Source organism: Arvicanthis niloticus, chromosome 3, assembly GCF_011762505.2.
Source record: "Arvicanthis niloticus isolate mArvNil1 chromosome 3, mArvNil1.pat.X, whole genome shotgun sequence".
Classification (NCBI taxonomy): domain Eukaryota; kingdom Metazoa; phylum Chordata; class Mammalia; order Rodentia; family Muridae; genus Arvicanthis; species Arvicanthis niloticus.
The window spans coordinates 97,142,789-97,160,176 of NC_047660.1; the positions used below are offsets into that span (position 1 = coordinate 97,142,789).

Here is a 17,388-nt window from a genome sequence, read left to right on the forward strand (position 1 = left end):
CTCTCTCTCTCTCTCTCTCTCTCTCTCTCTCTCTCTCTCTCTGTGTGTGTGTGTGTGTGTGTCAGTATGTGGAGGCCAGAAGCCAGCTTAAAACATCGTTTTCTTATGTGCCATGCACCTTGTTTGTGTTATTGTATTTTTTTTGTCTTAAGTGTCTGTATATGTGGTATGTATATTCACACATGTGGTCTCATATGTGTATGTGCGAGTGTGTGTGTGTGTGTGACCACAATTCATGTTGAGAGTCTTCCTTGATCACTTCCATATTTATTTCCACATTTATTGAGACAAGGTCTCTCAATTGAATATGGAACTCATTAATGATACTAGTCTTGCTAGCCAATTTGCTCTCTGGGTCCCCTTGTCTATTTCGAGAACACTGGACCTTCCATCTGAATTGAAATTGATTATTGGGATGAGAAACTTGGCCTTCATTTTCATATGGTGAGTGGTTTAACTCCAATCTTCCCTATCCCCACCTTGTTTTCTGACACAAGGTCTCTCACTGGCTTTGAGGATAACTTGTTTGTCCAGTAAGCCCCAAGGATTGACATATATCTCCCCAGTACTGGCATTATAAGAACCTACCATCATACCTGGCTTTTGGGAGTGGACTTCAGTTCATTGTGTGTGCAAGTCAAGGACTTACAGATTGAGTTATCTCCCCAGTCCTCTATTTTATAAACATAAATGTGAAAAAAATTGAAAGCACTGCTTAGCTATTGGCTATCTAAACCAACAAATCCAAATTAAAGGGTGCTAAACACCTTCTAATCTCCTCTTCTCTACACAATGTGTCCCAAGCTTCTATGTACATCTTTCCATGAGGCAGGAGCCCCTAAACCATTGAGCATATTTTAAAAATTATACATTCTTTGAAATTTTCATATATAAATATATTGTGTTTAGACTGTATCCATCTTCTATTCTCCCCTCTAACTCCTTCCAGAACCCAGTCACATCCTATTTCTAGTTTCTCATGTCTTCCTTTTTGGCCTGTTTTTACTCTCTCCTCCTCCTCTTTCTCTTCTTTATCTTCTTCCTTTATAGCACATGGAGTTAATATAATGCTGTCTATATGCACATGGATGTAGGGCCATCTACTGGAACACAGGAAACCTACCATGGACCAAACCACCAAAGAAAATGGACTTTTCCTCCAAAGCAGCTATAGACTTTGAAAGGCTCTTCAATCAGGGGCGGAACCCTGTGAACCCCTACCCTACTCACATTGGAGTGTTGACTGACTTGATCTTATGTAAGTCAGAAGCATGTGATCATACCTGTTTGAGTCCATGAGGGTAATAGGCCTTCCATGTTCAGAAGACAGTATTTCACAGCTGTCATCCCTGACCTCTTCTCATGCGACGTTTCTGTTCCTGCCTTTGCTGTGTTCCTTGAGTAATGTGGGAGAGGTGGCACAACACAGATGTCCCAGTTAGGGATGGCAGCACTTCTCTTAATGCTTTGAGTAAACAGGTATTTGCTGAGTGGCAGTCATGTGTTCTGGGAACTCATCTCTGTAGAACCCCAGTCCAATGGCTTATTACCCTGCCTGCCTTGTTGTGTCTTTTCCTGCCCACTCCAACTGCTCTTTAAGTTGTACCTTTTCTATGAGTCTAAAGTCTCACTTTCTTTCTGCCTCCACTGAGTCTTGAACCATTTACTCAAAAGAGGCTTTGGAAGATTCATACCACCCAAGGATTCTGAGAGAAGAGCAAACCGATCCTTCCTATCCGTATCCTTCCCTCCTTCATTCAATAGTCTCTGCTTACGGTGGCGCTGGAGCTAGAGTGTGGAATCTGGTAGAGGTAAATCCTCCTGAAGTGGAGAAGAAATCTAGGAAACACACAGGAATGTAAATAGCCTAATCAGGAGCAGCGGGGAGAGAGCACCAGAGGGTGAAGAAGCACACTACGGATTCACACTGGAGATGAGTTTGGAAAGGCTTCCTTGGGAAAGTCCAGTTTAGCCAAGGGTTGAAAGATGAGAAGAAACACCACTGGGTGGGAGCCCAGGCGGGAGGAAGCAGGTGCAGAGCAGCAGTGAGAGGTGGCAAGTATGGGCTATCCCAGAGAGTAGCAGGGCTAACACAGGCTGATGGAGAGGCAGGCTAGAGTCCCTCTGATGTGGCTTTGTATGCTACTTTAAGGGGTTTGAGTTTCATTATGAGAGAAAGGTTGGAGGTGATTGGGTACCTTAAGTTAGAGGAGGGCCCAGATTACACTGGCCTTTTCAAAAGATCCCCCAACTGATGAGAGGAAATAGGTTAGAGGTTGAGGTACTTTTAGCAGTGGGCATGAGCAGAGTGTGTTCACGAATGGTTTTGACCATTAGGAGAAGGACTGATTTTCCATCAGCTTAATCACTCTGTGACATCTCCATTATCCCCACAGCCTTCATATGGTTCTAGACTTTTCACCTTTTACAAAAGAAAAGACTCAAGCTTACACTGCATGAAAGAGGCTAACTAAATCAACAAGGAATACATTCAAAGGAAATCAACTCTATTTTATAACCCACGATTGTTACCCACTAGACCTCACTCAACAGAATGTTGAAAGATCATACACTGATATACTTAGCTTTGCCGAGGAGAAGGATAGGGATATGGACACACTGTTGGTGAGGTTGAAATGGAGAATGGAAAGCTCAGGGCATCTTCCAAAAATAAGCATATTTTTTCCCTGTGGCCCAACAACTGCCCCAGAAGATATGTGAAGGACATTTACAGCATCAGTCCTTATGATCACCTTCCATGGAAAATGACAGTGTGACACGAATAAATCCATTATGGCATATTTTATATATCAGGATGCCATATGGCCTTAAAATGAACCACAGCTATCTCAGCAATGGAAGGTCTGTCCGTGAGCAAATGAGTCCTCTGCCTGTGATTTTATAAAAGGTTAGATTCCACACTTTAGGAATCAGGGTGGTCTTTGGCCAGTGAGAGGTAGAGGGTGGCAGTGGGTCAGAGGCTACCACAAACTTCGAGGTGATTTTCTACTTCTAGAATCTTTCTATGTGTTTTGTGAATATGTTCATGCTGGGATAAAATACTGAGTGGCATTTTGGGATTTATTCCCTTCTGTGTGTTTGTTTTAAAGGAGAAGAAGACTCGACACACTGGAGCTCTCTTCTTCGATCTGTGCTTGTGGCAGGGGTAACCTGAGCATTAAACTTGGCCAGTGTTTTGTGTCTGATCTCTCCTCATGTCAGTCCCTGCCCCATATACTTTCTCCATACTGCTAAGCTGGGGGACACTTTAAAAAGTGGTCTTCATGCTGTTTGAGACAGAGTTTTTATTTGACTCCCGACTTTGGAGGTACAGTTCTTTCTTGCCCAGCTATCTTCATGTCCTGTGTTTCACACAGTTCCTCTTTAGTGGTCCTTAGCAGTGCACGCCCCTGCACCCCAAGTTTTATATGCCAGGATGCTTCCTCTTTACTTTTCACATTTTAACATTGTCTGTAATTCTTTTATGAAATATTTTGTTGTTTTGCAACCCCAAATATAACAAAAACATTGTCTGTAATCATAGCCTTTCTATTCTGACCCACCCAGCTTCGTGTCTTTGGGTAAATTAGCTGACCCTTTGTGCTTCTTTAGGATGGGGGTGATGTTGAGGCAGGGTCACACACTGCCTAGGATAGCCTTAATTTCCGTGTGTAGCTGAGGATGGCCTTGGACTCCTGGTTTTCCTATTTCCAAATCCCAATGGCTGAGACTCGATGTGTGATCTGCCACATCCAGCCCACGTGCCCTTTTGCTCTTCGTTTTTCCATTTATCACAAGGAGCAGCAGTGCTCGACTCGTATTTGTTAAGAGACTTAAGTGAAATAATTTATGGAAGACACCTTGCTTAGAATAGCTGGTCAATAATGAGAGTTCTTGTACGCTGAGCAAGAGCAGGAAGGCCTTGTTCCTGCAGACCTGAAGAAGTAAACAGTGGGCGTGTGCCCTCTGGAGAGCTGCTCTGTTGAGAACAACTGGCAACCATTCTACCATGTTCCCTTGGAAAAGCAGTCATTTCCGCTAAGTCTTGGTCCTAAAGAGAGGTCAGCCTAGTTTGTGACAGACACAAACAAAGCAAGCAAGGGGACACATTTAATTTCTTTCAAACACAGGTGATTATATTGTTGACAGGAGCTGGGGAGAGAGAAGAGCACTCCATGTCTTAGAGAATCTTGAAGAAAAAGGCTTTAACAAATATATAAGAATCATATATAATTGGCACACACTTTGTTTGAATGCAAACACTGCTGTTAAAGTGGTGCTTAAAAACAGTTTGTTGGCCTTCTCTCCATACAGGAGAAACATTCCTCCCGTTTACACTGCTCACTTGCTCAGCAAACCCTTATTTATCCTAGGATGCAAAGCATAATCTGCCCAACATCAGATCCTGAATTAGTGGAGTGTGAATTAATGGAATTCTAGGCAGCCTCTCTTCAACCACAGGGTCAAGAATGCTCTAGAAAATTACCTCTGCCCCCTCTCTGTTTCTTCCGGCCTCTTATGCGTCCATGGGCTTTCAAAGGAGATGGAAGAAGATGGGCTCACAGGCACATTCTTAGGACATTTGAATAATTATTTATTGAGAAGCCACAGTTTCCCACACTTTTACAACTGTAGGCTTTTATATAAGGCAAAAAGCAAGATGGATCCACTACTTTCCACAGAAAGAAACAGCTCTACAGCGGACCCCAGGGTCGCCCAGTTACAGATCAAAGTGCAATGTATATGACAGATATAAAAAACAGTGTGGAACAAAATAATTGAAATTATGGTTACAGTCTACTGGAGGAAATATCCATATCTTATTATAAATACATTTATAGTCTAGGGTTGTCATTTCAATAAGTTTTTTTTTTTTTTTTTTTTTTTTTTTACATATACAGTTATTGAAACAGAAAAGCAAAATGTGACATTTACTAGGATAAACTTTCATAGAAGACAGTTGGTCTGAACCTTGCTCAATGCTACATCCTGATCACATGGCCCCCTTGCCATGACAATTAAAATAATTAATCCATTAATATGTAACTTTTTGGTGGGGGAAACTACATGGATAAATGCAAAGCTGGGTCCATTGCTTTCAGTTTTAGGGGATGAGAAAAGCTAAAGTTGGCTGTTGGAACCACGCCTTTTTTCCCTTCCCATAAAACAAGAACAAAATGAAAAACCAAAACCAAGTAGATCTATGTGCTTAAATTAATTTATTTATGTACTAATTTAAATACCTGGTATACACATACATAAAACAGAGACATGGAAACACACTTGCTCCCATATCCTCTTCCCATCAGTGTATGCATAGTACAGGATGAAGCATCGTTTTGTTCTGCTAACAAAAGGGACACACCTAGCAGCTGAACTATGTCTTCTCCCCATGAATGTTGTTTAAGAATGGTGTTCCATATTGCTTGTAAACATATAGACACAGAAATCAGGAAACCATTTGCTAATCTTGGTACCACACAGCTAAAATGGTAATTGTATTGGTAAACATCTCATGGGCATGGTGGTTGACAGAAAATTCCCTAGTGGGGTTAACTAACAGACTAAAGACATGCATTGATTACAGGACTCCATCCCAGCGAACTCTTGGACCCAGAGAATGGTCTAATCATCTTCTTCATCTTCCTCATCGCTGTCCTTCATGCTGATACCTTGTAAGCCCCCACCCTCACTCACTGATGCTGTAGCTTCCTCCACAGTGAGACGGTTTCGGATGGTCTCATAGGTTTTGCTGTTTAAGGTGGAATCCAGGACCCCTTGCAATCGGAAATCTCTATAGGTTTTCTATGGAAACAAAAGATAAAGAGGTAAGAAAGATCTTATCCCAAGGTGAGGAGGGAGAGGATGCAAAGCAGGCACAAATGTGAGAGTCATGACTTTCAGCTAAGTGTCACATTTTATGAATTGAGAAGTAAAAGCCGTCCCATTCAGATTTCACTTGGACTGAGAACCAAGACTCAACCGAATGACAGAAAACGAGAAGCCGTGGCAGGATAAACTGTGTTAGATGAGACAAAGCAAAGAACAGAAGCTTGTGTTTATTCAGATCCACAAAGGGAAATGTTCCATAGTTGTTTGCCTCCTCCCCCGGTCTACTTCTTTCCTTAGGTTATTATAACAATATGATCAACAGGATAAAGGGCCCTAACATACACATAATGAATGTATCAATTGATTATGGTATTTTGTGATTTCTGTTGCAGTCTGGTCTTTAGGATTTTTGCCTGTTATAATTGCGTGAGCCACGTCCCTCTGTCTCATCCACAAGATAGACATATGCATGTTGGTATATGAAACCTATTACAGGCAGCCACAGCGATGGGCAAGCTGGAGCGCTAATGCCTCATCAATATGTTGCAGGCATGTGACTCAGATCTCGTCTCCTTGGGAGATATCTGTATCCATTTCGTTCACAACTTTATGTTCTCAGGGAAGAAATCTGGCCCTTTTTCAAGAATAATGGCTGGTATTGCAGTATCAAAAGCTCCTTCTTTGTTCCTTCAGGCAATTTCTCTCGGATTTCCTTAGGTAGCCTACAGACTGTTTCCTGGAGCCTCCATGGCATTAATTGAACATGACCAGAAGCATCTGGCTGTTGTCTAGTTCATTTTTAAAAATGGTCTTTCTGACTACAAGCTTTTTCATCACACTGCATGTCATTTCAGTGGCTAAGTCTCCACTCTTTCACCTGTTGATACAGGAAACTTGATAAAGGGGTGAGAGACAGAATGGAAACTTATTTCAACACGACTCCCCACATTGTTTGTATTTTTAATAGCTCATCTAATGCAGTTACAGGATCAATAATCCCACGGTCAATCCACTTTTAAAGTCACAGGTTGTCGTGATTGTGGAGTTTATCAGCAAATGCAGTTTGGTTCTATGAAGGCCGTAGATTTGAATAGCCTTTGCTTGTTAGTATTAAGGAGAGCTCAGTTAACCTTTATCTAGGTTTGGGTGAAGGAGGAGTGTAGCTTTCTGAACGAGAATGAATGTATGAATGGATGGATGGATGGATGGATGGAGTGTCTGTTGAGGCAGGGGAGTTGGAAACCCTTGGGAATTTGCCCTGAGCTGCTGCTGGAGGACTCTGGCTCAGTCCACTGGGATGAAGTAGTAAGGATGAGTACCATTCTGGAGGAGGTGAAAGCTCCCTTTTTATGGTTTGGCACTGTGTACATGTTTGGTTTTGGCAGATGGCAAAATTTAAGCCTTCTCTCTTACATATTTTTATCTTCAAATATTGCTAGGTTTTTGACACAGATCTGGAAATGACAGTTATGAAAAGATAACCTGAAAATATTAAATCGTGCTATTTTTCTTTTTATGTCTACATGGTCAGGTAAGGGTCAAATAGAAAACATCTCCTATACGATACACACATTAAGAAAAGAAAAGGAGAAAAGAAATATGCCCCTTCCCCCTCCCCAAAAGGAACTCAGAGGGTCTGGCAGTGCTTAGTGAACTTGCCTTAAGAAACTGACTTAAAAAAAAAAAAAAAAAAACAAGAAAATTAAGCTGAGTGCACCATTCAATGCAGATATTTCTTTTACAATAGCTGAAGCTACATACTGGCTGCAACCTTCTGCTGGGCGGAGGCTTTGTGGGATCAAATGCAGATGATAATAACTCCTTAATTACACACAATGGAATGGTAATTGGGCTTTAGTCAGCACTGGGGTAGAGGAGCACCTTCAGGGGATGGGACGAATCCAAAGGAGGCCAAGAAGCAGGGTAGGGGAGATTTTTGGCAAACTGTTAAGAGAATTCAGCTATGCTTATTACTAAAATATTTTAATGGAGATTTTTGCGCGTTGAATAGGAGTTTTGCATACGAACGTTTTTTAAAAAAACCCTCTGTGGTGAGGCATCAAATGGAAACTGAAATGATCAAAAAACGTATTTACCCCCTTCTGTGATCTTATTATTTCATGTAAACCACTGTGATTTCACGCTGAAATAATTATCATTAGTCCACAGCACACACATAAGAACAGGGGGAAAGAGCTCCTTCCAGGGTATGTTATCTCACCTTTGTGATCCCTTACATTTGATTGTGTACACGCATTGTAAGAGAAACCACTTCAATTAACTATGAGAACAATATTGATTTGCATTCTGATAACGATCACAGAACATGTTTAGAAATAGCTGGGGGTAAATATTTCCATGAAATTAATTGCGGCGAAATTTTATTTAATTAAACCATAAATGAAATTGGCGATTTATGCCATTAACATAAGAGTGCCCAAAGCAAGCTTTCCAAAGTGCAATGCAAAGAAAGGCACAAGAGTTTCTGTGACATTTTGTGTGTGGCAAACATATACAATCCTTTTCCTTTATAGACAAAGATACCAGCGCCTACCCCACCTTTCAAAAACTAAGCTTGCCATTGATGTCTCAGTGAGAAATTAATCAGTCACCACAAAGGAATTTCATAGGATTTTTTTTTTTTTTTTTTGCAATGCTGTCTTAGAAATCATCGTGTTGTGTATGTAGACAGGGATTTTTGTGTGTGTGTGTGTGTGTGTTGTGGAAGTTCTGCAGCTTCCCAATGAAGTGTGTGTGTGTTTCAGTTAGCTACTTGCAAAGGGGAGTGCTTTGTTCCTTTACCTTTACCATCCTAATTAGCGTTTTCAGTTGATAAATGTGAAGCTGCAGGTCCATCCGGTCGGTCAGCCAGGTGCAGATGATGTTCATGGAGCTGCTGTACCATTGCTGAAAAAGAGACAAGAGTTCTCCAGGCAACAGGTCACGGAGTAGCTAGAGAACACGGTGGGGACAGGTCACATTTGAGCGCCTGCTTGATTCCGCCAGAGAGAAGAGGGTTAAACAGAACTGGAGAGCACAGATACCCTGACCATCATCAGCTCAGGCAGATTAGGTGCTGGCTCAGTCTAGACTAGGGCAGTGAGGATCGGGGATTGAACCTGGGATTCTTGTACTACACATGGCACACATGGGGTCCATGTCTGAAGACTGTCTCTTGCGCTCCTGATTCTTGTCTGAACTGGTCCACTTCACTCCAGTGTGACTTGAGGCATTGTCTCCAGGGCTAGAAAAGGGATGGATGGGGTAGAGGGTGCCCCCATTGGCACCTAACATTTGAGAATGACCCCCCACAGGTGCAATTCTGAGAAGCAGGTAGAGAGCCCTAGGAATAGATGGGTGGGTATTTATGACCATTTGTCTGACTGGGGCATTCCTTCTATGGACAACAAATGAGGATTTCTCTTTAAGGGCCAACCTGTTCCGGGCAGCGTTTAAGTGCCCTTGCATTAGCTGTGCAATCTGTTTTAATCTTAGCAGGAAAAAATATGGAATATAAGAGGGAAAAAAAAAACTATCTACAAATGAGCTCATTTCAAGCTGTTGAAATCATACTTCCCCTTATGGGGGTTAAATTTTGCTTCTTGTCTGTGAAAAATGCTTGAAGCCGTGTCACTTTAGACTGCCACCCCTGTGGTGCAGGAAGTCTCTGGTGCAGTATAATTTTGCAGTACTGCTCATATATTCATAAATCTCACTCAGAGACATATGAACAGTGTTATGAAGTGTCAGTATGAAAAAAAAAATCTAATCTTTTAAACTTCACCAGGTTTCATTACGCTCTGCCGCTTATACCAAACAATTTACAAATAAAATGAAAAGGTGTGGATGGACCTATACACTTATTTATGTGACATCTATATGAACTGTACACAGGAAAGATGCAGAAAATAAGATGAAGATAAAAGAGGAGGCAGAGAACCGAGGCGATGCATACGCTCACACTCACCAGCACACACAGGCACACACACACACACATCGCACACCAGTGGGGATTCGAAAAGCATAAATAAAAACATGTTTCTGATGGTAGCTCCACCCTTTCTCACCTAAAGATCATCCAAAATCAGTTTATGCCTAACACTCACAGTTTTTCTGAAGCCTTGTTTCTGACTTAATTTCTTTAAAAAAAAAAATTAATTTGGGGTTTTACTTGCAAGGTAGAACTGCCAAGTTTCACCTTGCAAGTAACTACAGAGTCGCAGCCATGGCGTATAGACCCTCTTTGCATCTTTCTTATCTAGGCTCCTTCCTCATCAGAGCCAAGTATGGCTCTCCTTGGAGCCCAGCCGTAACAGGGACCATGCTACCCCAACCGAGGCAGCGTTCAGCCTCACAGCCAACTCCTGCTCTTTTAAAGATCATGGAGGAGAAACTGTCAGTTGTAAGAACCTTCTGTCCCTCCCCAGGGAGCAGGCGGCTGGGGGTGGGGATTTCTTGCTGAGATGGGCAGTTCACTCTCTAGAGGGTGTGTGATTATTAGGGGCAAGACGCTTCAGGCATGGACAGGTTTTCCCCTCTAGGGGTGAGAACTTTTTTTTTTTTTTTTTCTGAAACTTTCTTTTTTTAGGGAGGGGTAGTTGTGTGTAGAGGGTGTTTTTGGCACCTCCTGTCTTGGGATTCTTTGTTTTCTGCTACTACATCTGGGTTTGTTAAGTGGCTATGGGGACAGGACAAGTATTGGATCACAGGTGAGCATGTGGCTTTAAACTGCTTCCGCAGTTAGGGGATCTCCTGGGTTCGCCTAGGCCTCAAACTGAAACTTACTCTCTGTATCTGACAGGTAATCTGCTTTATTCCAGGAATAATTTGTTCTTATCTTTGTCCTTCCAGGGGTTGGAGGGTGACCTTCAAGAAGCTCAAGTGACTATGTGTCCAAATATACATGCTGAGAGCCCTGTGATGGATACATGTCTGGGACACAAAAGGGAAGTGTGGCACTCTGGCTTCTAGGCAGAGGTGGCATTTTTCTTTGGCTGTGACAACAGGCAAACCGGCGCTGGCTTCTATCACTGCCAGCAAGCCTGGTGCATCCTGCCTTTTTCTCTTCACTGAGAGACGCGCCACCTTTCAGGAAAAAAAATATAGCACCCCCTTCCATCTTACATAGGCAGTTCTCACTCTTGTAAATGGCTTTAAAATAGCACAATAAATAAATAAGAATTAAAAGTACAGATGACAAGGTAGGCTGCTGTCAACAGTCCTGCACCATTGAGGAAGGCGAGGGTGTGTGTGTGTGTGTGTGTGTGTGTGTGTGTGTGTGTGTGCATACAGAAGAGATCAATACATCGGAGCACATTCCCGTCCCAGCAGCAAGAACACCCTGGAACATCCAATCTTCTCCTGAATCTCACATCTAGCAGGAGAAGTGTAAAAAATGTATGATGCCCCATTGGCTACACACTCAAAGAGGCAAAAAGGAGAAAGTGAGTCCTTTCCAAACCTTATGCTCAGTAGAAGGAATCGGAGGCGCTTCTAGATGAGGCACAGCCAGTGCTAACTTGGTTTTCCAGCATGGGCGTCAAAAGGCATTTAGATGTCAGAGAAAGAAGTAGGCATTGCCTTCTAGAACTTTAAAATGTTAGGAGGTGACGGAGATCTTTGTATCCATCGGAAAGGAGGAAACACAGGCCCAGAGAGGGGTGGTGACTTTTCAGTGTCATACAGGAAGTGAGAGTCTCCAACATGGGCATTGTACTGAAATAGATGGTCACGTGCAGTCCTCCCTCTCTTTGGGTACAGGAGTGTGTTGGTCATCAGAGGCAAGCAGCTGCATCCCTCTCCAAGTCTCTAGCTGGGGGTGGCACATGAATTGCTAAAAGCAGGTCCCAGAGGAGGGATCTCACCAGAGCCAGGCTTGCTGTGTTTTATGTCAGTCTTAATGCAGCAGATTTGTAAGGATTCTTTGAAAGAGAAAATTTATAAAACAGCTAAAGTTCTCCCTATTTTTCTTTTGTCTTTCATTCGAAAAGGCCTCATCTGGAACTATTTTAACACCTGAGCACTAAATTTTTGGTAACAGATGCTTTAGGAAGGAGAATTAGGAATTGACAACACTCACTGGATATTTTGAATATAGTCATGATTTGCTGTTCCTTAATTTAAGGCCACTGATTTGAAACATCTTGAACAAGGCTACTTTCCTAAAGACATGCTGGAGAAGGAAAATTTCCAGTAGACTGGACTCTTTTAAAATATATCTGCCGTGTAGTCTTTTGGGGGAAGGCTGGAACATAAAGGATGCTCTTTTCAGCTCTGGCCTCTGGCCTGCTGCTGAGGCCAAGGCTTTGTTTGGAAAGGGGCTGGAAGGCCAATGGGACATTGCCTGCCTCCTCTCCCTTCTCTTTTTTCCCACCCACCACCAACCTATATCTGAGACAAGCTCCCACTAAATCAACCAGGCTGATCTTGAACTCATTCCCTGGCTCAGGCAGACTCTCAACTTGGCAATCTTGCACGTGGTTTCCACGTAATCAGGATCACAGGCCTGCACCACCCAGCTTGGCCCTTTCTCTTCCACAATCATCTTTTGTATCATCACTTCTCAAAGTGACCTGTTTGACTTTAAATCCCATGCTCAAGCGATCTTCCCACCTCAACCTCAACCTCCCAAATGCTGGGGTGTAGGTTTATGCAGTGGCTGGGCTTCAGGGCTTTCTAGCATGCAGTATTGGAGAATGCTGGTCCTAAGACACATCTGAACTTGAGACCTTGACTTAGAGACTCAGTTTACTGATGAAAATGCAATTCATTTGTCTTTTATAGGATTCTTCTCTTTTTTGTTTTTTGCTTTTTTTTTTTAAAAATTTCTTATTGCATATTTTATTTACATTTCAGATGTAATTCCCTTTCCCCATTTTCCTCCCCCCACCCAGGAACCTCCTATCCCATCCCCCCACCTCCTGCTTCTATGAGGATATGCCCCCACCCACCCTACCACTCCCATCTCCCACTCACGATTTCCCCCACACTTGGGCATCTAGCTGCACCAAGGACGTCCTCACCTACCTATGTCTGACAATGTCATCCTCCCCTAAGTATATATACAGCTGGGGCCGAGGGGCCCTCCTTATGTGCTCCCAGGCTGGTGGTTTAGACCCTGAGAGCTCTGGTTAGTTGGTATTGTTGCTCTCTCCATGGGGCTGCAAACCCTTTCTGATGAGTAATTAAAAAAATGCTGTGACACACGCATGCATATACTGAGTAGATAACCAAGTGTTACCACCACTGCCTCAGCCCCAGCCACCACCTATCATTACTATCTCTCATCCCTCTGTTTTATCTGTCTCTCAACCTAAAAGATAACAAAACACAGGGGCAGAGGGTTAGTTATCTGGGAAAGTGATGCAGTGGAAGAAATGGTCCCTATGTCCTGGAATTGTGTACACAAGCCTTGAAGTGACATATAGGCAGCTCTAAGCAATGGGATTTGATTTAAACTTAGGAAACGACCTTGGTTCACAAAGCACATTTTAAACCAACATTGATTTATGTTGAAGTCTTGAGTTAAAATGCCTCTCAGAATGTGTGACTTTTCAGACCTTGTAGGCATACATTCAGTATCAGTTTGTTTTTGGCCACGTGTTAGCTGGATAGTCTCAAATTAACTGCTTAACTCTGTGACCTTCAGTTTTCTCTTTGGGTTAATACCAGTACCTACTTCATAAGATTGCTGTGAGCGAGTTTCACATAGTAAGTGCTTAATAAAATGGTGTTCGCTTACAGAGACTTCATTAATGTGTAGAACAAAGTTATTGTCTTGCTTCACTTCTAGCAGAAGTGTGGGTCACTGATACTCAGATCTCTCAAGCCACATATTCTGCCCTCAAGCATACTGACTTCCGTAGGGCAATCCTCCCACACAGCTTGGGATGTTATGGCCAGGATCAGGATCCTGAAAGACCAGGATCACATACTAACATCATTGAAAAATATGATGATATTCACCAAGGATCTTGGCACCTTAATTTTGAGCTTTTGAATATCTCAAATATTAAAGTGTATTGTTGGCTCCTCTCACTACACTTCACAAGGGACAAGTGACTCTGACTTCTCTCTCTAGGTCTCCCCTTTGGTTGGATGGATGGAAGCTCCATGCCCTAGAAACTGAAGAGTTGACAGGTAAGATGAATAATTAACACCTGAGAAGGTAGGGCTCATGGAGTCAGAGCTTTCCCTCTGAGCTGGCCATTCCCAGTGAGTAACACAGACTGATGCTGGAGTGGTCTCTGCTGAGGTTCTGCCACCATAACTGCCACACAGATTTTGTTATTTCTTAATTTTTAAAAAATGTGTTTATTTTTATTTTATGTGTATTGGTGTTTGGCCTGCATGTATGTCTGTGAGTGTGCCAGATTTTGTAGTTACAGACAGTTGTGAGCTGCCATATGGATGCTGGGAATTGAACCCAGGTCCTCTGGAATAACATTTAGTGCTCTTACCCACTGAACCATCTCTCTAGCCCTGATTTTTAATGTTTTTTTATTTTATTTTATTTTATTTTATTTTATTTTATTTTATTTTAGATGGAGTCTTTTCTTGTACCTCTGATTGCCCTGTACTTGCTAGACCAGACTGGCCTCTTTCTTGCAGCCATCCTTCTGCCTCTGCCCCATGATGCTAGAATACTGGGATTTATGGTAAGCATCACCATGCCTGGCTATAAGTTTTAAATCTGGTCTCAACACTTTAGAATTCATATGCTGTCCTATAGAGACTTTGCTGTTTGTGGTACATTTGTTTTTAGAATGAGCCACATGTCTCAGATGAGTGGCGGCAGAAATCAGGCACCAAGGCTGAAAGAGCATTTACACACTGGCATAAAACAAAGATCATTTATCTCCTTAACATATGCAAACATCTTATCAGACCAGACGAGTCTATGGCTTACAGAGTCTATGGGTACTATTTGTCTTTAGTACCTGTTGCTGACAAAGTGCAGTTTTGTGCAGAATAATGATATACATCCTCAGGCACGCACATAGATATTTCCATGAGCATGCACAGAGTTGGCAAAAACAATTAATGTTTATGGAACTCGGGTTGCCACTATGTCTAGATGCTAAACAGAATATACAAGCATGACAGTTAAATTGTTGAATTAAAACAACTATGAAAAGTCCCATTGTGTGTGTGTGTGTGTGTGTGTATGAAAAAAATGTTGTATAACTAGTAAACATTTAGGTAATCTGAAGTTGTTTTCTTAAACCACCAAATCAGTATGAGTTGTTTTTATTCAATTCAATTCTGCTAAGAAGGTAAGGACTGGCTACACAGAGTCAGTGTCAGTTCTCGGTTCTAGGTTCTAGGTGTCTCATGGCCAAGCTGCTGAGTCCTGAGGTTCTTTCAGAAGTGCGTGGCTAAGACAATGCTGTTGAGCCTGTTTCTATAGGAGCCCGGGCTTGGCTGAGAGTAAAAAAGAATGTCCCTTTAGAGAGTGGCTACACAGATAATGGGGACTTGGGAATACTGCCATGGCAAGCTACTCAATGGCTTTAAAGCATTGGTGGGAAGAACCACTGTTGGGCACAGGAGAAATGAATTGAAAAGCCTGGGTGGGTGAGGAATGCTGCTTCTTAGCCTGAGTGAACATAGCTTCCTTTATGCATACAGATCTAGATACTTTGGTAGCTCAGCAATTGCTGCAGGGAGAAGTTCCTCTAGGGAAGCTTGTTTTCAGTGGAAACACAACTAGAAAAACACACTGTCTTAAATTTTCCTAGGAGTTTTATCGCCAGGAAAGTTATAACACTAAACAAAAGTTCAGCCCTGGAAACGATACATCACAAACTATAGAATTTTCAGTGGAAAGATAGAACAAAATTGTGGAGTTCTTGCATGTCAGATGGATTTTATTTTTCCTTATGAACTATAAGTATTGCCAGAATGCACTAGAGGAGAGTCACTTTCAGCAGAAAAATCCCAAACCTGGTAAGACCAGCCCAGTACAAAGCCTAACCCTATGGCTGTTTTTCCTTCTCTCTGTGTGGCCTAGGGCCTTGATATTAGGGTCCTCCTGCCTCAGCTTCCCAAACAGCTGAATTTATACTATTTATATATTTATTTATAGATTTATACTATTTTTACTATATTTATACTATTATACTATATTATATATATTATATATAATATAGTATAATATATTATAATTATAATATAATATATTATATTATAATATATTATAATATAATATAATATATTATATTATACTATATTATACTATATTATACTATATTATATATATAATATATATATTATATATATAGTATAATAGTATAATTTATATATATATAATATATAAATATAATATATATATTATATTTATACTATTTATACTATATTTATTTATAGATTTATACTATTAGGTACAGCTTCTCTTTTTTCTCTAAAGGACATTTTACTGATGTATCCTCTGTTAACTGTAGTCCATGGCTTTTATTAAAACACATGCACATATGCATTCATACAGATGCACACATGCCACCCTGTGCCATAGTTGAGGATAATGTTTAGTTCAGTACCATAAAAAGGAAGCCAGAAAAATTATAGTATTTGGCCCAGGATTAATGAGCACATCTTCCCACATTTCCTTTAAATAAATACTTGTGATACTGTCAAATGTATCCAGTATATTCTGTCTCAGTGATAAGAATGGCTCTCTGGCATCAACTTATTTCTTTTAAGCATGTACATCCTTTGAAATAGGCACGCTTGAGACATATATGCAGATAAACAAACCACCGAAGGCTTGGCCAGGTCATAGCTAAACTGTCAACAGCATGGTAGTTAAGTTACTGCCACTTCACTTCACCCTGAAAATGACAAGAAGTGAGACTTGGTGAAGCAAAGTGGCCTAGGTGCCCAGAAGCAAGGAATCAAAGACTCAAGGCAGTGCAACCTGGCAACTGGCCAACACACTTGGTCCCAACCCTTCATATCTACCTTGAGAAAAATTCCCATCAATCTTCCTGAGTTTCCTCATCCAGTAAACAGAGAAAGACTAAAACCTACAGAGTGCTGGGGAGGCAACTTTCACAGTCCCAGGTATAGACTAGGCTTTATTAGTCTTACATGAGGATCTGTCTTACCTGCTTCACACATAAGAAACCAAATCACTCTAAGTGGGTGCTGTTCAGAGCTGATTTCTGAGGAGCTTCCCTTTCTTCTGAGAATGCCTGAGTAAATAGGTCATTTGGTAACCAACTTCTGTCTTTGGAGTGGAGAGGCACAATGAAAATCTGGAAGGATTTTGAACTTTTATCTGGAAAGTACCTTTCTCCAGCCACGCACAGCCACACATAAGAGAAACTAGACCAGCATCTTGTCTACTGAAGAAATGGCATTTTCTGTTGGCATGGAGTCAAAGAGGAAGATGATACCTGACCACGCCTATGTGACTAAGCTCTTCGCTTTGTTTTTTGAGACAAAAGTGAGTTATTATTAGTTAGAACAAAAAAAAAAAAATCCCACAACCTTTTAAAATTGCTGTATTGAAATACTGTAATAAAATATTTTACAAAGAAGTTTTCAATGCATATT

At 41.5% G+C, this 17,388-nt stretch overlaps 1 protein-coding gene across 29 annotated transcripts in view; it reads right to left on the reverse strand.

Annotated features, from left to right (window-relative positions):
* Positions 1 to 4,846: 4,846 nt before the first annotated feature.
* Cadps (calcium dependent secretion activator) overlaps positions 4,847 to 17,388 on the reverse strand; it is a 431,715-nt gene continuing 419,173 nt past the window's right edge. For all 29 annotated transcript variants that reach the window (XM_076931554.1, XM_076931557.1, XM_076931556.1 and 26 more), the window contains 2 exons: positions 8,635 to 8,739; positions 4,847 to 5,805 (listed from right to left, as the gene is read on the reverse strand). In XM_076931554.1, the coding sequence (XP_076787669.1) occupies positions 5,626 to 5,805; positions 8,635 to 8,739 (285 nt within the window). In that variant the 3' untranslated portion in view covers positions 4,847 to 5,625. The remainder of the gene's footprint in view (positions 5,806 to 8,634; positions 8,740 to 17,388) is intronic.